Source organism: Oncorhynchus mykiss, chromosome 12 (assembly GCF_057628025.1).
Source record: "Oncorhynchus mykiss isolate SJ-2025 chromosome 12, ASM5762802v1, whole genome shotgun sequence".
NCBI classification, from domain to species: Eukaryota; Metazoa; Chordata; class Actinopteri; order Salmoniformes; family Salmonidae; genus Oncorhynchus; species Oncorhynchus mykiss.
The window spans coordinates 17,934,599-17,955,731 of NC_143033.1; the positions used below are offsets into that span (position 1 = coordinate 17,934,599).

Below are 21,133 nucleotides of genomic sequence, written 5' to 3' on the forward strand. Positions count from 1 at the left end.
GGTACAGGTCAAGGTCTGAGAGTACCTCACTTTGAAACATCTTCATTCGGAGTGTTTTCCATTTCGTGCCTACTGAACATGACCCTGTTTTGTGACCTTTATTGTTGTTTTCTGGGAACCCTTTGATGTCCCTTATATACCCTTGAGTATAATATTTCCACCAGCATAATAGTTTTATAATGAAGCCATAATCCCTGGGCTGTTAGTGTACACACGCAGAGCCATTTCCCTATGGACAAATAGCACCCCACAAGAGAGAACACACTACGTACACACACTCTCCAAGTTGTTGGCGCTGGAAGATTGTTTGCATGAGCACAAACAATAAAATCCCTGATCCCATGAGGTGCGTAGTACACCCTATCTCCAGGTTGACTCTTCAGAGGGGAGCAAAGTTGCACACAGACGCTCTCTAGTCTGTAGCGTATCGTTTGACCCATGGCGAACTTCACTACTATGGACGACAACTGCTGCGCCTTCGACTCTCCCATTCTGGACCTGGTCCTGCCTCCTATCCTGGTGCTGGAGTTCATATTCGGGCTGATGGGGAACATTGTGGCTCTGTGGATGTTTATCTTCCACATGGACACCTGGAAGCCCAACTCTGTCTACCTCGCACACCTTGCCGTGGCTGACTCCATCGTCCTGTTCTGTCTGCCCTTCAGAGCCGACTACTACAGACGTGGCAAACACTGGATCCATGGTGATGTCCTGTGCCGGCTTATGCTGTTCCTGTTGGCGGCCAACCGTGCCGCTGGCATCTTCTTCCTTACTGCGGTGGCCGTAGACCGTTACTTCAAGATCGTTCACCCTATGAACAAGATCAACCGGATGGGCCTGAACTATGCTCTGTGGGTGTCTCTGGGCCTGTGGGGCCTGATCATCGCTGCAACCGGGTACCTGCTGGCCAATGAACACTTCTTCTACCGCAACAACCGGACTCAGTGCGAGAGCTTCAACATCTGCATGGGCTTCAGCCCGCTGTCTACGTGGCACAACACCTTCTATGTAATCCAGTTCTTCCTGCCAACCACCATCGTCACCTTCTGCACTGTCTGCATAACCTGGCAGCTGAAGAGCAAGACGCTTGACACCAGAGGGAAGATCAAGCGGGCGGTGCAGTTCGTCATGGCCGTGGCACTCATCTTCATCATTTGCTTCTTCCCCAGTACGGTGTCTCGGATCGCTGTGTGGATCCTCAAGGCCTGGTACAACGAATGCCGGTATTTCCAAGAGGCCAATCTGGCATTCTACACCTCTGTGTGTTTCACCTACTTCAACAGCGTGCTGAACCCCATCGTATACTACTTTTCCAGCCCGGCCTTCAACGGGACCTTCCTAAAGCTGTTCAACAGACTGCTAGGGAGGAAAGAGGAGGAGGAACAGTCAGCCTCGCCTGTGAATGGGACCGGGATCTGCAGTCCGAACACAGTATCAGGGAAGATCTGAAGTGGTAGTTAGTTACTTCTAACCACTGATCCAGGATCTGGGCCTGGGCATGTACTCGCAAAGTGTCTCAGAGTAAGTCTTATTCATTGTGGTCTAAAATACAAAACTGATCTTAGATTAGCACTCATACATTGAGACCCTTTGTGAATATGGACCCAGAAGTATCTGACTCTGTGTGGTTATTTCTACTCCTAGTGCAGGGTTCCTCAACTGGTGGCCCACAGGTGAATTTATTTGTCCCCCCAAGTTTTCTGAGCAAAACAAATCTATATAGATATTTTATTTTTTGGAGTTATTGTTGTTGGACATAAAATATTGTAAAAACACCAGCAAAAATAAATCAAGTGATTTTAATTATGGATATCTGTTCCAAAGAATTCCCACACATTAAAGACAAATACAATATATGTGGGATCATATATAAATGTAAGTAAGGTTTGAAATGATTGTTTTATTTATAATTATGTTCTGGCCCCCTGACCATGCTCAAGAATAAATCTGCCTGCGGCTCAATCTAATTGATGTTCCTGTTCTAGTGGAATATTGTTATCTGTCAGTGACCACGTTTACATGTGCACAGTATTCCAGACAGTAGTTCATATCCTGATTAAGATCTTATTCGGGACAAGCTGTTTACATGCACCTTTGATATCCCAGTCAGGGATATCCGTTTAAACATGAATAAACATAATATTCCTAATTTAAGTATATGGGTTAAATGGAATAGTATCTGAAATATGGACACTGACTGTAAGCCTGTAACCTCTCACATGCAGAGTAGTATAATATTAACTCCTGCAGAAATATGCATATCTTGCAGTGAAATTAGAACTCAAATGTACATTTTGTCTAGGGAACAGAAGTGGAGAAATATGATTTATTTATTTCAGCATCTCTTGAGAAAATGTTAATGTGCTTGTAATGTGTTATCTTTGACACTGTTATGCAAGCAGATGGTATTTCAACAAAATAAAATATGCAGCCAAGACGAACTGAAGTCTTATCAGAAACATATTTTGTAGTTTTTCTCAGCTTATCATTTCCTTAAAAACGGTCAAACTGATGACATTTGGACATTTTGCATAGGACCAATCTTACCACTTTTTAGGAGTTTTCTCCCCAGTCCCTAAACGAAACAGACAACTTTACCGGTGTTAACTAGATTACTAATGCATTCATTCTATCGATGTGAGACATTATTCTGGTGACCACTCCTTTATTTAGTCTTCTGGGGCCAAAGGTTATGACAGAAGAGAAGCTGCATGTATCAAACTGTTGACAATGTCCTACCAAATGTCGGAAATTATAATATGGCTTACCAAATGTTGAAAATTATAAGCAGAAACGTCTTAAAATTAGGTGTGAAAGTAGCCAGTAGTAAATGATAGTAAATTAATTATAGGCAAAATTATTACGTAATTATCGTGGCTCGAACTGCGCAGGTAGTCTACATTTTAAAGTGATTTGTTTGACAATCAGATGAAAACATCATCACACAACGCGAATGCGAAACTGAGCCTGCGAAGGCGGCAAAAACAACAGTAAACGGGATCAAATGTTTGCGTGTCACAGTATCCCATCTTCGATCAGCATATCCCAGGCATGCATCAACTCAAAAACAGAATGCTTGAGTATCCCAAATAATAAAGGGATATTGGTGTGCATGTAAACATGGTCAGTGACGAATATCGAACCAGACGTGAAGGCTAAGGAGGTGGATAGGCGTCTGCAGAGAAGAATGCCTATTTTAATATGAAAGATAATCATTTTTGTTGCTGTATATTGGTTGCTGTATATAGCCAACAACCAAATGTTATGTTGATGTTCGATAGCTGAGAGTACAAATAAATAGGTTTGAACAATTAACAATTTGCATGCTGTATAACACGGCAATCATTCATGTAGTATTTCATATTTACAATAGTTTGTCTTTGATTCGTTTTTTTATATGCTTATGATTAAAGTAAATTATTTGTGAATGAATTGTGATTTCCACAAAATATTTCCAGAGGGATTATTTACAATGGAAGGCTTACTTGTCGAATACAATGACTTTCCAAGTGATACAAATGTGTTTTGTGAGGTTGTCTAGGGTTTTATAAGTGCTCAGCAATGCATGAATAAGTGTTGTAAAAAAGATCACAGATAATGTGGAATATTTAAGTGTTTGCATAAAAGCACATTTCATTGCTTGTTGTTTTATAATAATTACAACATGGTTGTAGCGATCACTCTACATTTAACACACCCTTTGATTATATTTGGGCTATGTTTATTATGCCTGTGGAAATAACACAGTGGATGGATGGAGTGAGAAAGTTCAGACTGTCAAACGAGAGAGGATGCTTCGACTGACGTCAGTCGGGGGAAGGGCTGGCTGCTCAAGAAAACTAGCGGCGCAGGGTTTGGGTATTCTCGGGCTTACTGCAGCGTCAACCTGGTTATCTTAATCGTTTCGATCAAAACAAACAGTGATTTATCGACAACGCTTCAGGTAAGCAATATATGTTTTTACATAACACGCATATCCCCATTGTTTTTATTTTTATGCAATGGAAAGCTGCCTAGCTAGCCACCGAAATTCCGACAGGGAGGGAAAGAAGGGAAGGCATCGGGAATTAATTCCACTGGTCCAAAGCAGAAGTGCTTAGCGGGTTAGCTAGCTAGTTATCTCCGCAAGTGATTATTCTCCCATACAATACATAAGTGGATGAGAGCAAATAACATTCCTTCAATTTACCAAAATTGTTCAATAATGTTGCAGCTCGCGCTAGGTGTGTCAGCTAGCCAAGCAGGCGTCAGTCACATTCAGACCAGGATATGCCATAATTCCTCCTCTGTTCTATCCAGCTGGTGGCTAGCAGTAAATACCCAGCGAACATAAACTATTAAAAGTAACCTATCTAATATCTATCAATATCATCACTCAAGAGCCATATAGCTAGATTACTTATAGCCATTATGGAAAGTTGCAGTGAGTGTGGGTGTAGACTGGGATGAGGAGAGATGCACCTGCTTGGAGCGACTGAACTCATAGTAAATTGAGGTCAGCAAAGGCAAGTTGTATCCATCCTTAGTAAAGCTGTCCTTTAAAGGACTGTCCAAAACTGATGCTTTGGTCAGCTAGCTAGATATTTGACTAGCAATAGCAAGCCATTCCTCAATCATTACTTGGACCACTGTCTATCTATTTGACTTAGACACACCTATGCTATGGTAAGATCTGTCACGTTCTGACCTTAGTTATTTTATTTATGTCTTTGTTTTAGTATGGTCAGGGCGTGAGTTGGGTGGGTTGTCTATGTTCGTTTTTCTATGTTGTGTTTTGAGTTTGGCCTGGTATGGTTCTCAATCAGAGGCAGGTGTCTTTAGTTGTCTCTGATTGAGAATCATACTTAGGTAGTCTTTTTCCACCTGTGGTTTGTGGGTGTTCATTTTCCTGTTTAGTGTTTTTTTGTCATTCACCTTATGGGACTGTTCGTTGGTCGTTTATTGTTTTGTTCAAGTGTTCTATTACTTAATTAAAAGATGTGAACACTTACCAAGCTGCGCATTGGTCCTCCGATCCTTCTTACTAATCCTCCTCATCAGAAGAGGAGGACAAGAATAGTTACAAGATCATCATTTTAGATTTGAGTCATTTAGCAGACGCTCTTATCCAGAGCGACTTACAGTAGTGAGTGCCTACATTTTCTTACTTTTTCTTATCATCAGCAGATAAGCTTAAAAGTAACAGTTAACTTGGCGTTGTTTCAATATTCATGTGTTATAATACGTGTATTACGATCTGGAGAGTGGTTATACAGAGTTAATAGCAGCCAGAGACAATAACAGCTCTATTTGACAGCATCATACTGGAATTGTTTTGTTCTAACACTGAGGGGGAGGAGCGTCCCTGTCTACATCACCATGCAGGGAGAACCGTGCAATTGCAGCCTGCAATTCCGGACGTTCCTACATTCCAGCATCTACACAAACCCCTCTTTATACTTCTATTGGTCGATTTTTAAGCTAGGACGGGAGAACTCCAGTATATTAGGTGGCGTCAATGCACAATAACGTTGGATGCCAGCCGCAGATAAACCCCACAGAGGGCGGGGGCGACAACGGTAGCTAGCTAGCCATACAGCGGTAGACAGTGTCCTTCGTCCCTGCCTGTCGGGCACTGTTTTTCCGCAGTTCTATTAACCTCTTGGAACTAGGGGGCACTATTTTCATTTTTGGAAAAATAACGTCCCCAAAGTAAACGGGCTATTTTGTCAGGACAAGATGCTAGAATATGCATATAATTGACAGCTTAGGATAGAAAACACTATAAAGTTTCCAAAACTGTAAAAATATTGTCTGTGAGTATAACAGAACTGATATTGCAGGCGAAAGCCTGAGAAAAATCCAATCGGGAAGGGACTCTTATTTAGAAAGCTCTGCGTTCCTATGCGTCCCTATTCGAATCAAATCAAATGTATTTGGTTCATACACATGGTTAGCAGATGTTAATGCGAGTGTAGCGAAATGCTTGTGCTTCTAGTTCCGACAATGCAGTAATAACCAACGAGTAATCTAACCTAACAATTCCAAAACTACTACCTTATACACACAAGTGTGTTTAGTGGAGTTTGGAGTGTGACTGTTTGAGGTTGTGGACAGGTGTCTTTTATACTGATAACAAGTTCAAACAGGTGCCATTAATACAGGTAACGAGTGGAGGACAGAGGAGCCTCTTAAAGAAGAAGTTACAGGTCTGTGAGAGCCAGAAATCTTGCTTGTTTGTAGGTGACCAAATACTTATTTTCCACCATAATTTGCAAATAAATTCATTAAAAATCCTACAATGTGATTTTCTGATTTTTTTTCAAATTTTGTCTGTCATAATTGAAGTGTACCTATGATGAAAATTACAGGCCTCTCTCATCTTAAGTGGGAGAACTTGCACAATTGGTGGCTGACTAAATACTTTTTTGCCCCACTGTATATCCACAGTAAAACGAGTCCTATATCGACATAACCTGAAATGCCGCTCAGCAAGGAAGAAGCCACTGCTCCAAAACTGACATAAAAAAGCCAGACTACGGTTTGCAACTGCACATGGGGACAAAGATCATACTTTTTGGAGAAATGTCCTCTGGTCTGATGAAACAGAATAGAACTGTTTGGCCATAATGACCATTGTTATGTTTGGAGGAAAAAGGGGGAGGCTTTTAAGCCGAAGAACACCATCCCAACCGCGAAGCACGGGGGTGGCAGCATCATGTTGTGGGGGTGCTTTGTCAGGAATTGTGAAAAACTGAGTTTAAATGTATTTGGCTAAGGTGTTGTTAGATGAATTTAGTTCTTATGTGTTCATTAACCAATTCAATTTAAAACACTGTCCGTTTCTAAGAAGATTCTTATTTGCATAAAATAGACAGAGACCAGTCAACCAAAATTAGCCAATAGCGTTTATAGCATTGTTACGGTTTTCTTCGGGTGAAGGAGAGTCGGACCAAAATGCAGCGTGGTATTCTTGATACATATTTAATGAAGCCGAAAAAACGAACAATACAAAAACAACAAACGTAACGTGAAAACCTATACAGCCTATCTGGTGCAAACAAACACAGAGACAGGAACAATCACCCACGAAACACTCAAAGAATATGGCTGCCTAAATATGGTTCCCAATCAGAGACAACGATAAACACCTGCCTCTGATTGAGAACCACTCCAGACAGCCATAGACTTTGCTAGAGAACCCCACTCAACCACAATCCCAATACCTGCGAAAACCCATAGACAAAACACACCACATAAATAAACCCATGTCACACCCTGGCCTGACCAAAATAATAAAGAAAACACAAAATATAAAGACCAGGGCGTGACAGTCATAGCATCTTTAATGTCCCTCCTTCTCTCCGACAAGGACAAAGCTGCTTCTAAAGTCCATTCCAACCCACTAACGCCTATACATTACACACTATATCTGGATTATCTCCTGAAGTCTCACCACAGTTTATTACCACTTAGCTGACAGTCCCAGTCCCCCCAGATACAGAAAACCTGGAGGGGCTCTCGCTGTCTTATTTTATCTCCACAGAGTTATAGCTGGGTAGGTTCAAACATAGACAAGGAGTCTCTTTGATTTCTTCCAGTACACACATACATTCCTTCTTCCTGTCATGTATTGTCATGTTGTGTCTTGTTTCTGTCCTTTCCCTTCACCCTGTCTCCCTCTGCTGGTCGTTATTAGGTTACCTTTTCTCCCCCTCTTTCCCCCAGCTGTTCCTTGTCTCCTCCTAACTACATCGTCACCCCTTTTCCCACCTGTTCCCTTTTTCCCTCTGATTAGTCCTCTATATCTCTCTCTGTTTTTGTTTCTGTCTTTGTCGGATTCTTGTTTGTGTTGTTCATGCCTGAACCAGACTATCGTCATGTTTGCTGCAACCTTGTCCTGTCCTGTCGGAATCTGCCGGTCCATCTGAGCCTACGTTTGTTTTGTTATTAAAGAAGCTCTGTTTACGTTAAGTCGCTTTTGGGTCCTCATTCACGCACCGTAACAGAAGAATCCGACCAAGAATGGACCCAGCGACTTCGGATCCTCTCCACTCAGCCGTCGAGATCCAGGGAGCGATGCTAGGCAGACACGAGCAGGAATTGTCTGCTGCTCGACATGCCGTTGAGACCCTGGCCACCCAAGTCTCCAACCTCACAGAACAGGTTCACCATCTCCGCCTCGATCCACCGGCCACTTCCAGGGCTTTCGAATCTCCGGAGCCCAGAATCAATAACCCGCCGTGTTACTCTTACTCTCGGCTTTGCTCGCTCGTTTTCTGGAGGGTCTCCGCGCAGAGGTAAAGGATGAGATTCTCTCCCGGGAGGTTCCTTCCAGCGTGGATTCCTTGATTGAACTCGCTATTCGCATTGAGCGACGGGTTGATCTTCGTCACCGAGCTCGTGGAAAGGAGCTCGCGTTCTCCGTTGCCCCCCTCTCCGCATCACTACCATCTTCCTCTGCCGGCTCGGGTGCTGAGCCTATGCAGCTGGGAGGTATCCGCATCTCGACTAAGGAGAGGGAACGGAGAATCACCAACCGCCTCTGTCTCTATTGCGGTTCTGCTGGTCATTTTGTCACTTCATGTCCAGTAAAAGCCAGAGCTCATCAGTAAGCGGAGGGCTACTGGTGAGCGCTACTACTCCTGTCTCTCCTTCAAGATCCTGCACTACCTTGTCGGTCCATCTACGCTGGACCGGTTCGTCAGCTTCCTGCAGTGCCTTAATAGACTCTGGGGCGGAGGGCTGTTTTATGGATGAGACCTGGGCTCGGGAACATGACATTCCTCTCAGACAGTTAAGGGAGTCCACGGCCTTGTTCGCCCTGGATGGTAGTCCTCTCCCCAGGATTCAGCGTGAGACGCTACCTTTAACCCTCACTGTTTCTGGTAATCATAGCGAAACCATTTCTTTTTTAATTTTTCGTTCACCTTTTACACCTGTTGTTTTGGGCCATCCCTGGCTAGTTTGTCATAATCCTTCCATTAATTGGTCTAGTAATTCTATCCTCTCCTGGAACGTCTCTTGTCATGTGAAATGTTTAATGTCTGCTATCCCTCCTGTTTCCTCTGTCTCTTCTTCACAGGAGGAGCCTGGTGATTTGACAGGGGTGCCGGAGGAATATCACGATCTGCGCACGGTGTTCAGTCGGTCCAGGGCCACCTCTCTTCCTCCACACCGGTCGTATGATTGTAGTATTGATCTCCTTCCGGGAACCACTCCCCCCCGGGGTAGACTATACTCTCTGTCGGCTCCCGAACGTAAGGCTCTCGAAGATTATTTGTCTGTAGCTCTTGCCGCCGGTACCATAGTCCCCTCCTCCTCTCCCGCCGGAGCGGGTTTTTTTTTTGTTAAGAAGAAGGACGGGTCCCTGCGCCCCTGCATAGATTATCGAGGGCTGAATGACATAACAGTGAAGAATCGTTATCCGCTTCCTCTTATGTCTTCAGCCTTCGAGATCCTGCAGGGAGCCAGGTTTTTCACTAAGTTGGACCTTCGTAACGCTTACCATCTCGTGCGCATCAGGGAGGGGGACGAGTGGAAGACGGCGTTTAACACTCCGTTAGGGCACTTTGAATACCGGGTTCTTCCTTTCGGCCTCGCTAACGCTCCAGCTGTCTTTCAGGCATTAGTCAATGATGTCCTGAGAGACATGCTGAACATCTTTGTTTTCGTTTACCTTGACGATATCCTGATTTTTTCACCGTCACTCCAGATTCATGTTCAGCACGTTCGACGTGTCCTCCAGCGCCTTTTAGAGAATTGTCTTTTTGTGAAGGCTGAGAAGTGCTCTTTTCATGCCTCCTCCGTCACATTTCTCGGTTCTGTTATTTCCGCTGAAGGCATTAAGATGGATCCCGCTAAGGTCCAAGCTGTCATTGATTGGCCCGTCCCTAGGTCACGCGTCGAGCTGCAGCGCTTTCTCGGCTTCGCAAACTTCTATCGTCGTTTCATCCGTAATTTCGGTCAGGTGGCAGCCCCTCTCACAGCCCTTACTTCTGTCAAGACGTGCTTTAAGTGGTCCGTTTCCGCCCAGGGAGCTTTTGATCTCCTCAAGAATCGTTTTACATCCGCACCTATCCTTGTTACACCTGACGTCACTAGACAGTTCGTTGTCGAGGTTGACGCCTCAGAGGTGGGCGTGGGAGCCAGTCTTTCTCAGCGCTCCCTCTCTGACGACAAGGTCCACCCTTGCGCGTATTTTTCTCATCGCCTGTCGCAGTCGGAACGTAACTATGATGTGGGAAACCGCGAACTGCTCGCCATCCGCTTAGCCCTAGGCGAATGGCGACAGTGGTTGGAGGGGGCGACCGTTCCTTTTGTCGTTTGGACTGACCATAGGAACCTTGAGTACATCCGTTCTGCCAAACGACTTAATGCGCGTCAGGCGCGCTGGGCGCTGTTTTTCGCTCGTTTCGAGTTTGTGATTTCTTATCGTCCGGGCTCTAAGAACACCAAGCCTGATGCTTTATCTCGTCTCTTCAGTTCTTCAGTAGCCTCCACTGACCCCGAGGGGATTCTCCCTGAGGGGCGTGTTGTCGGGTTGACTGTCTGGGGAATTGAGAGGCAGGTAAAGCAAGCACTCACTCAAACTCCGTCGCCGCGCGCTTGTCCTAGGAACCTTCTTTTCGTTCCCGTTCCTACTCGTCTGGCCGTTCTTCAGTGGGCTCACTCTGCCAAGTTAGCCGGCCACCCTGGCGTTCGGGGTACGCTTGCTTCCATTCGCCAGCGTTTTTGGTGGCCCACCCGGGAGCATGACACGCGTCGCTTCGTGGCTGCTTGTTCGGTCTGCGCGCAGACTAAGTCCGGTAACTCCCCTCCTGCCGGCCGTCTCAGGCCGCTTCCCATTCCCTCTCGACCGTGGTCTCACATCGCCTTAGATTTTGTCACCGGACTGCCTTCGTCAGCGGGGAAGACTGTTATTCTTACGGTTGTCGACAGGTTCTCTAAGGCGGCTCATTTTATTCCCCTTGCTAAGCTTCCTTCTGCTAAAGAGACGGCACAAATCATCATCGAGAATGTTTTCAGAATTCATGGCCTTCCGTCAGACGTCGTTTCGGACAGAGGTCCGCAATTCACGTCTCAATTTTGGAGGGAGTTTTGCCGTTTGATTGGGGCTTCCGTCAGTCTCTCTTCCGGCTTTCACCCCCAGTCTAACGGTCAAGCAGAACGGGCCAATCAGACTATTGGTCGCATCTTACGCAGTCTTTCTTTTCGCAACCCTGCGTCTTGGTCAGAACAGCTCCCCTGGGCAGAATACGCCCACAACTCGCTTCCTTCGTCTGAGACCGGGCTATCTCCTTTTCAGAGTAGCCTCGGGTACCAGCCTCCGCTGTTCTCATCTCAGTTCGCCGAGTCCAGCGTCCCCTCCGCTCAGGCTTTTGTCCAACGTTGCGAGCGCACCTGGAAGAGGGTCAGGTCTGCACTTTGCCGTTATAGGGCGCAGACTGTGAGAGCTGCTAATAAGCGTAGAACTAAGAGTCCTAGATATTGTCGCGGCCAGAGAGTTTGGCTCTCCACTCAGAACCTTCCCCTTAAGACCGCTTCTCGCAAGTTGACCCCGCGGTTCATTGGTCCGTTCCGTATTTCTCAGATCATTAATCCTGTCGCAGTTCGACTTCTTCTTCCGCGATATCTTCGTCGCGTCCACCCGGTCTTCCATGTCTCCTGTATCAAGCCCGTTCTTCGCGCCCCCGCTCGTCTTCCCCCCCCCCCCCCATCCTTGTCGAGGGCGCACCCATCTATTTTGGACATGCGTCCTCGGGGCCGTGGTCATCAGTACCTAGTAGATTGGGAGGGGTACGGTCCTGAGGAGAGGAGTTGGGTTCCCTCTCGGGACGTGCTGGACCGTGCGCTGATCGAGGATTTCCTCCGTTGCCGCCAGGTTTCCTCCTCGAGTGCGCCAGGAGGCGCTCGGTGAGTGGGGGGGTACTGTCATGTATTGTCATGTTGTGTCTTGTTTCTGTCCTTTCCCTTCACCCTGTCTCCCTCTGCTGGTCGTTATTAGGTTACCTTTTCTCCCCCTCTTTCCCCCAGCTGTTCCTTGTCTCCTCCTAACTACCTCGTCACCCCTTTTCCCACCTGTTCCCTTTTTCCCTCTGATTAGTCCTCTATATCTCTCTCTGTTTTTGTTTCTGTCTTTGTCGGATTCTTGTTTGTGTTGTTCATGCCTGAACCAGACTATCGTCATGTTTGCTGCAACCTTGTCCTGTCCTGTCGGAATCTGCCGGTCCATCTGAGCCTACGTTTGTTTTGTTATTAAAGAAGCTCTGTTTACGTTAAGTCGCTTTTGGGTCCTCATTCACGCACCGTAACACTTCCACATTGGTTACCATTTTTAATTAACCCCTGTCCATGCTACATAACCTCTTTCTTATGAACTAACATTACTAATCAGATATAGTGAAACAGGGTAGAATTCAATTAGTTATAGTTATAGTTAAATGTATACATTGTTTAGTCATTATTCATAAAATTCATAACAGGTCTATGTAAACTTCTGACTTCAGATGTAAATGCAAGCCATTGGCCTAATTTAAGCAATGATAGACCTGACTGTGGTTAAACTAGTGTTGAGCTGCGTCCAAGATTCAGACAGTTCCTACAGTGTCTTTCCCCCCATAGGGAAGACAGAGAACAAGTGACCAATGTTTCCCAGGTAAACCCTGACTGGATGAGAGATGGGACTGGAGCATCTCTCTGAGCCTCCTTAGATATAGGATGTCTACTCTGCTTTGTTTAAGGCCGTTTAGTCATGTCATTCTGGACAGATATCTTAGTCACTAGTCAGGTCTGTCCAGTAACAAGCACCATTCCAGAAGTACAATGTAGTTATAATGATGCTTTTTCCTGATTGTGTGTGTGTACCTTGTAAGTGGGGTCGGCAGGTAGCCTAGTGGTTAGAGCGTTGGACTAGTAACCGAAAGGTTGCAAGATCAAATTCCCGAGCTGACAAGGTCAATAAATATATGTTGTTCTGCCCTGAACAAGGCAGTTAACCCACTGTTCCTAGGCCATCATTGAAAATAAGAATTTGTTCTTAACCTCTCTGCGCACCGAACCCGTTAGCGGGATTAAATTCGACAACATACGGTGATCGCTACATAAATAGTCATATTAAACATTCATGAAAATACAAGTGTCTCACATGTTTCGAAAGCCTTGAATCTTGCTAATCCAACTACGTTGTCAGATTTAAAAAAGGATTTACTGCGAAATAATACGATGCGATTATCTGAGGATAGTGCCCCATAAAAAACAACTATTTCAACCAGCACAGGCGTAACAAAACTGCAATAAAATAAATTGTTTATCTTTGACGATCTTCCTCTGTTTGCAATCCCAATGCTCATTGTTACACAATGAATGGTCTTTTGTTTGATAAAATCCATTTTTATAGCCTAACACAAAACCGCTTGTGTCGTGAATTCCGTCTCATTCCATTTTCCAGTCATGTTTGGTTTCATTGATTCATTTGGTTTCATACTTATTTTCCACCATAATTTAGAAATAAATTCATTAAAAATCCTACAAAATGTGATTTTCTGGATTTTTTTTCTCATTTTGTCTATCATAGTTGAAGTGTACCTATGATGAAAATTACAGGCCTCTCTCATCTTTTTAAGTGGGAGAACTTGCACAATTCGTGGCTGACTAAATACTTTTTTGCCCCACTGTATTTTTTTTCTACTTTTTTTCTACTTTTTTGTGGGGGTTGTGTTAGAATACCATTTTGGTATTTTGTATATAGTCATTCCATTCAAAATGTATAACTTCACCAATTTGGCCACTTGGGTACATTTGGGCTACTTGTGAGGGACACCTGGGTGACTTCATGATAAATGTCATGTAGCACACTCATTTTGGAAGTTATCATTCTGAAACATTGCACAAGTACTGTTGCCCTCTTATATTTTTCACTGAAATTGTCCCCCATCCCATCATCCTATGTTTGTTTTGTCTTTTTCATTTTAAAGATGATGATACAACAATAAAAATGAAAAAATGTATGTTTTTTTCATTGTATTATCTAAACCAGATCTATTGTGTTATATTCTCCTACATTCAATTCACATTTACACAAACTTCAGAGTGTTTTCTTTCAAATGAAATCAAGAATATGTATATCCTTGGTTCTGAGCCTGAGCTACAGGCAGTTAGATTTGGGTATGTCTTCAGGCAGAAATTGAAAAAAGTAGGGAGTAAGTAGGGGGTAAGAGGTTAACTGACTTGCCTGGTTAAATAAAGGTTCAATTAAAAAAGTGAAATGCTGCTGGTTCGGTTTAAAATGTATTGACTTCCTGTCCATTGTGTTTGACCTTAAACTGAGCTGTTGCTTTGTGGGTCTCTCCTTTTCTGTCCCCTTCTCCTTCTCTCTTCATCTCTCCCCCCCCCCCTCTCTTTCTCCCTCTCTCCCTCTCAGTCTTTTTGTCTGTCTGTTTCTCTCTGCTCTCTCTCTAGTCCCCTACTAATTCCTGATGTATAAACATTGTAATTACATCATCATACTACCACAGAAACTGTCACTGTGCATATTATCATTATTCAATAATGAGCTTCATAATGAATTGCATGTTATTTTTGTGAAAACAAAATCCAAATTAAATCTATGTAGACCTGTCCTGTGTCTTGTGTCTCCCAGGCCTGGGCCTCAAGGTGGGGCAGAGTGAGGTGGGTGGTGGGGAAGGAAGGCCTAGCCCCCCATCCCCGCTCTAGTATCCCCTAGCCTAAGCCCCTCCAGGACTGAGAAGGGACCATGAGCACAGGCAAGCCCAGCGGAATCAAGCCCCCCAGTAAGATAAGCAGGCCAACTGGGTTACCAACACGCACCTCCCCTTCCTCTGGTAAGAATCAGCTGCAGGGCTCATCATGTATGTGCTGCTGCTGATGATGATGATGATTATTGTTTTTCCAGCTGCTTCCAAGCCTGTACCCCCTGAGAAGTCTCCCACCCAGGATGGAGCAGTGGACTACCGGGTGGGGGAGAAGGTGTGGGTCAACGGCAACAAGCCAGGATATGTCCACTTCCTGGGGGATACACAGTTTGCCCCGGGCCAGTGGGTCGGCATCGTCCTGGATGAGGCTATCGGGAAGAACGACGGGTCGGTGGCAGGTGTCCAGTATTTCCAGTGTGAGGACGGCAGAGGGATATTCACACGGCCCTCCAAGCTGACCAAGACAGCTATTCCGGAGAGGGAGGCCAATGGTGGGCAGCCTAACCCTGGCGAGACAGGGGCCAAGTCCCTTAGCTCTGCTGCTGCTGGCGCTGCTACTACCACTGGTAACAGCTCCAAGACACCGCTGAGTAGAATCGTGACCGGCAATGGGTCAATGTCCAACCTCTCTGAGACCGACTCAGCCAGGAAGACCAGAAGAGAACTAAGACTGGGAGACCGCGTGCTGGTAAGTGTGTGTCTGTCTCATGTTTGTGTTTCTGGATCACAGATGTGTTAACTCACAGCTCTTTCTCCTTCTCTACCCACCTCTCTTTCTTTCTCCCACCTCTATTTCTCTCTCAAGGTGGGGGGTACTAAGGCAGGGGTGGTGAGGTTCATGGGAGAGACAGAGTTTGCCAAGGCGGAGTGGTGTGGAGTGGAGCTGGACGAACCTCTTGGGAAGAATGATGGAGCTGTGGCTGGAACCAGGTTAGATATATTATGACACACGTATAGACAGAGAGCCTTAAAATAATGATACTGAATAAAAACCTGTCCTCCTCTTATGATTCAGGTGTAATGCAAGTAAAAAACAAATTAATCAAATCACATTTTATTTGTCACACTTTACAGTGAAATACTTACTCACAAGCCCTTTCTCAACAATGCAGAGTTAAAAAGTAAGAAGATTAGCAAAAAATATAATAGAAAATAGTACCACAATAAATAATAATAACGAGGCTATATAGAACGAGTACCGGTACTGAGTCAATGTGCTGGGGGTACGATGTAGTTAAGGTGATTGAGGTAATATGTACATGTAGGTAGTAGGGGTAACAGTGACTAAGCAATCAGGATAGATAATAAACAGAGTAGCAGCAGCCAATGTGAAGAATGTGAAAGTGTGTCTATGTGTGAGTGTCTGTGTGTTTGTCGTCAATATGCATGTGTGTCTGTGTTTTTTGTGTATGAGAGTATGTAGTGTGTGTGTGTGATGTGAATGTGTGTGTTGGAGTGTCAGTGTAGAATGTGTGAGTGTGTGGGTAGAGTCCGGTGAGTGTATAGAGCCAATGCAAATAGTCCGGGTGGCCACTGTTCATCAGTCTTATGGCTTTGGGGTAGAAGCTGTTCAGAAGCCTTTTGGTGCAAGACTTGGTGCACTGGTACCGCTTGCCGTGCGGTAGCAGATATAACAGTCTGTGACTTGGGGGGCTGAAATCTTTGAACATTTTTGGGGCCTTCCTCTGACACCGCCTGGTATAGGGGTCCTGGATGGCAGGGAGCTTGGCCCCAGTGATGTACTGGTCCGTATACACTACACTCTGTAACGCCATGCGGTCGGGTGCCAAGCAGTTGCCATACCAAGCGGTGATGCAGCCAGTCAATATGTTCTCAATGGTGCAGCTGTAGAACGTTTGGAGGATCTGAGGACCCATGCCAAATATTTTCAACCCCATGAGGGGGAAGAGGCGTTTTCATGCCCTCTTCACGACTGTGTTGGTGTGTGTGTGGACCATGATAGGACCTTATTGATGTGGACACCGAGGAACGTGAAGCTCTTGATCCGCGCCACTACAGCCACGTCAATGTTAATGGGGGGGAGCTCAGCCCTCCGTTTCCTGTAGTCCACTATCAGCTCCCTTGTCTTGCTGACGTTGAAGGAGAGGTTGTTGTCCTGCCACCACACTGCCAGGTCTCTGACGTCCTCCCTGTAGGCTGTGTTACTGTCGTCGGTGATCAGGCCTACCACTGTCGCGTCGTTGGCAAAGTTAACAATGGTGTTGGAGTTGTGCGCGGCCACGCGGTCGTGGGTGAACAGGTAGTACAGGAAGGTACTAAGCACACACCCATGAGGGGCCCCTGTGTTGAGGGTCAGCGTGGCAGATGTGTTGTTACCTATCCTCACCACCTGGGGACGGCCCGTCAGGAAGTCCAGGATCCAGTTGCAGAGGGAGGGGTTTAGTCCCAGGGTCCTTAGCTTAGTGGTGAGCTTGGAGGGCACTATGCTGTTCAACGCTGAGCTGCTTTATTTTATAAGACATGGCAAACTTTTCTTTCTTTTGTTGAAACCGAAACCGGTGTCAGGTTGATTATGTACCTGAGTTTAGATTTGTACTAGTGTGTATATACTCATGACGGGAACCTCATTAAGAGGATACAAAGAAAATAAAATCCTTGAGGAACATTGGGAAGGGAGGGTGGGAATGATACGGACACATGGTGTAAAAAATAAAAAGATCACTATCTGGTATGTTAGGTAATAATGCTCAGCCATAAGTGACAATCTTGTTTGTTTTGTATCTTTCCTTTCTTGTATGCAAAGCCATTTTGGAACACAAATCAGTATCTAATTATTTATGTGGATATTGTACAGCTTATGTATTTTAATGCATTTTTTTGAAGCAACTCTTTTGCATACTTATAAATGATTGTATGACCTTGTGGTCAAATAAAATATATATTGAGAAAAAAAACAGATATAGTACCTTTTAAAAAACAGAATCCCCAAAATATATATTTTTCCCTCATGGACAACCATGTAGACAAGTGCATATGTTGTGAATTAAAACATAGAAAATACAGTGCCTTGCGAAAGTATTCGGCCCCCTTGAACTTTGCGACCTTTTGCCACATTTCAGGCTTCAAACATAAAGATATAAAACTGTATTTTTTTGTGAAGAATCAACAACAAGTGGGACACAATCATGAAGTGGAACGACATTTATTGGATATTTCAAACTTTTTTAACAAATCAAAAACGGAAAAATTGGGCGTGCAAAATTATTCAGCCCCCTTAAGTTAATACTTTGTAGCGCCACCTTTTGCTGCGATTACAGCTGTAAGTCGCTTGGGGTATGTCTCTATCAGTTTTGCACATCGAGAGACTGAATTTTTTTCCCATTCCTCCTTGCAAAACAGCTCGAGCACAGTGAGGTTGGATGGAGAGCATTTGTGAACAGCAGTTTTCAGTTCTTTCCACAGATTCTCGATTGGATTCAGGTCTGGACTTTGACTTGGCCATTCTAACACCTGGATATGTTAATTTTTGAACCATTCCATTGTAGATTTTGCTTTATGTTTTGGATCATTGTCTTGTTGGAAGACAAATCTCCATCCAAGTCTCAGGTCTTTTGCAGACTCCATCAGGTTTTCTTCCAGAATGGTCCTGTATTTGGCTCCATCCATCTTCCCATCAATTTTAACCATCTTCCCTGTCCCTGCTGAAGAAAAGCAGGCCCAAACCATGATGCTGCCACCACCATGTTTGACAGTGGGGATGGTGTGTTCATGGAGATGAGCTGTGTTACTTTTACGCCAAACATAACGTTTTGCATTGTTGCCAAAAAGTTCAATTTTGGTTTCATCTGACCAGAGCACCTTCTTCCACATGTTTGGTGTGTCTCCCAGGTGGCTTGTGGCAAACTTTAAACAACACTTTTTATGGATATCTTTAAGAAATGGCTTTCTTCTTGCCACTCTTCCATAAAGGCCAGATTTGTGCAATATACGACTGATTGTTGTCCTATGGACAGAGTCTCCCACCTCAGCTGTAGATCTCTGCAGTTCATCCAGAGTGATCATGAGCCTCTTGGCTGCATCTCTGATCAGTCTTCTCCTTGTATGAGCTGAAAGTTTAGAGGGACGGCCAGGTCTTGGTAGATTTGCAGTGGTCTGATACTCCTTCCATTTCAATATTATCGCTTGCACAGTGCTCCTTGGGATTTTTAAAGCTTGGGAAATCTTTTTGTATCCAAATCCGGCTTTAAACTTCTTCACAACAGTATCTCGGACCTGCCTGGTGTGTTCCTTGTTCTTCATGATGCTCTCTGCGCTTTTAACGGACCTCTGAGACTATCACAGTGCAGGTGCATTTATACGGAGACTTGATTACACACAGGTGGATTGTATTTATCATCATTAGTCATTTAGGTCAACATTGGATCATTCAGAGATCCTCACTGAACTTCTGGAGAGAGTTTGCTGCACTGAAAGTAAAGGGGCTGAATAATTTTGCACGCCCAATTTTTCAGTTTTTGATTTGTTAAAAAAGTTTGAAATATCCAATAAATGTCGTTCCACTTCATGATTGTGTCCCACTTGTTGTTGATCCTTCACAAAAAAATACAGTTTTATATCTTTATGTTTGAAGCCTGAAATGTGGCAAAAGGTCGCAAAGTTCAAGGTGGGCCGAATACTTTCGCAAGGCATTGTAAGTTATTATTTCTTTATGGGTCAAGGTTGATTAAAGCTTTGTCCCCACCACACTGAAGACAGACAAAGTTGAACATCTTGTGCAGCATTAAAAGGAAGTGGGTCTCTGGGGTTACTGTGCTGTAGTTTACTCCCTATGCTATGCTTGCTTAGAAACTCTAATGAACTTTGATTCGGTGTGCAAAATGTTAGGCATCTCTTTCAGATAAACATGTCTTGTCTTTTGTGAATTAACTAGCTTAGACTCTTCTAATACATTTCTTCATTAGTAATCCTCCTGAAGAAATGTATTATCCCTTCTCTCCTAGCATCATTACATACAGTAGATATGTCCTACAGTTAGGATTGTAACAGTATTCAAGATTCAGTCCCCCCTCACTTTCCTGTGTGTAATGGTTTCCGTGGGTGTCACCCCATTCACATGGCCATTCAATGAAGCAACAGAGCCATTCTGATGATGAAACAAGGTGTTTCTTGTAAGTTTGAATGTAGAAGTTTGAGAAAAGGGCAATAAGTGTGACGACATAGAATATCTGGAAATACAGCCACCCTCTGGGGAAATCACATGGCCACATATCGTCTGGGACATGGTCAAAAAGAACTGAATCAGCTGTACTTGTGTGATGTATTTCTTCCACCATATATAGATAGGGCCGCAAGGCCGGAACAGCAGAGAGCCCATAGTAAGAGTACATCAGGACATGGATGAAGCTGTTCAGGGAGGCACCAAAGTAGGAGTGACCACAGGGCACCCAGTTCATGACGAACCACCAGATGTTGAGCATGCTAGCATGGTGGTAGATGTGCAGAAAAGTGATCTGATGGTTGTTCTTCCGTAGGATGTAGAAGAAGGTATCCATAAACTCTATGAGCTTGGAGAAGTAGTACCACCACAGCACATTTATGATCTTGGTATCGGTTTCTCCTGCACTGTGTGTGTCTTGGCAAAATAAGTTATAATCCCCGTGCCACACAGCAGACACCATCTCATAGAACATATAGACGGACAAGATCGTGAGGCCCAGATTGTAGACCAAGAGGAGACCCCGGCAAGACACCGGCTGTCTGTGTCTCATGTACTTGGGCCCCATCCATACGATCAGCAGGTACATGACTGTTAGTGCAAAGGTTGGAGGGTAGTTGTCCAGAAGCAGCCATCCCTGTACCCGCTCATCTCTGAGACCCATCCATAAGTCTATGTACATGTTTAGTTTATAATTAAAAGTCTCAATTTCTGACCCCTGGAAGATGCGTAGCCTTGGCTGACGGGTCCTTGGCTGACAGCATTCTTAAGTAGGTGTTCCTTTTGTCCAGGTGGGAAAGGGCAGTGTGGTGTGCAGAACAGATTGCGTCATCTGTGGATCTATTGGGGCAGTATGAGAATTGCAGTCAGTGTTCATTGTTTTAGATATGCAACATTTGTTTGGCTCTTGTTGCCTTTGAATTGAATAAATAGCATAAAATAACTTTGAAACACTCCTTTTTGAGTGGGGACCCTCTACACTGAATCAGTGTTGTTGACATCCTCTGTTTTTCCTATCCGTTGTCTCTAGGTATTTCCAGTGCCTGCCGCGATACGGTCTGTTTGCTCCAGTCCATAAGGTGACTCGTATCGGCTTCCCCAGCACCCTGGCTAAAGCCAAGGCTTCCTCTCGGAGACGCTCCACCATGAAGAGGAGTCCCAGTGCCTCCTCCATGAGCTCCCTGAGCTCTGTCACCTCCTCTGTTAGTGGGAAACCCAGCCGGGCTGGCCTGGTGAGACAAACACAAGCGCACACGAGCAAGTC

General features: G+C 44.7%; 2 protein-coding genes and 1 pseudogene across 6 annotated transcripts in view; 2 read left to right on the plus strand and 1 right to left on the minus strand.

The window, feature by feature from the left end:
• The first annotated feature begins 438 nt into the window (after positions 1-438).
• LOC110537082 (hydroxycarboxylic acid receptor 2-like) lies at positions 439-1,968 on the plus strand. Its single transcript, XM_021622844.3, has one exon. The coding sequence runs from the start codon at positions 439-441 to the stop codon at positions 1,447-1,449; it is 1,011 nt and encodes a 336-aa protein (XP_021478519.1). The 3' UTR covers positions 1,450-1,968.
• Positions 1,969-3,779: 1,811 nt separating this feature from the next.
• The window catches only part of clip1b (CAP-Gly domain-containing linker protein 1), a 63,964-nt gene continuing 46,610 nt past the window's right edge, over positions 3,780-21,133 (plus strand). Inside the window, exons 1-5 of one of the 4 annotated variants that reach the window (XM_036937067.2) lie at positions 3,780-3,943; positions 14,594-14,822; positions 14,894-15,381; positions 15,499-15,623; positions 20,900-21,101. In XM_036937067.2, the coding sequence (XP_036792962.2) occupies positions 14,735-14,822; positions 14,894-15,381; positions 15,499-15,623; positions 20,900-21,101 (903 nt within the window). In that variant the 5' untranslated portion in view covers positions 3,780-3,943; positions 14,594-14,734. The remainder of the gene's footprint in view (positions 3,944-14,593; positions 14,823-14,893; positions 15,382-15,498; positions 15,624-20,899; positions 21,102-21,133) is intronic. The other 3 variants (XM_036937066.2, XM_090191876.1, XM_036937068.2) reach the window with 3 other exon arrangements.
• LOC110537083 (very long chain fatty acid elongase 5 pseudogene) lies at positions 19,671-20,613 on the minus strand (annotated as a pseudogene). The gene has a single exon (XR_016484910.1). The product of XR_016484910.1 is annotated as a very long chain fatty acid elongase 5 pseudogene (transcript).

What these genes read in the sequence shown, in the direction of transcription:
- LOC110537082 (XM_021622844.3), top strand. Translation starts at nt 439, where the DNA reads ATGGCGAACTTCACTACTATGGACGACAACTGCTGCGCCTTCGACTCT.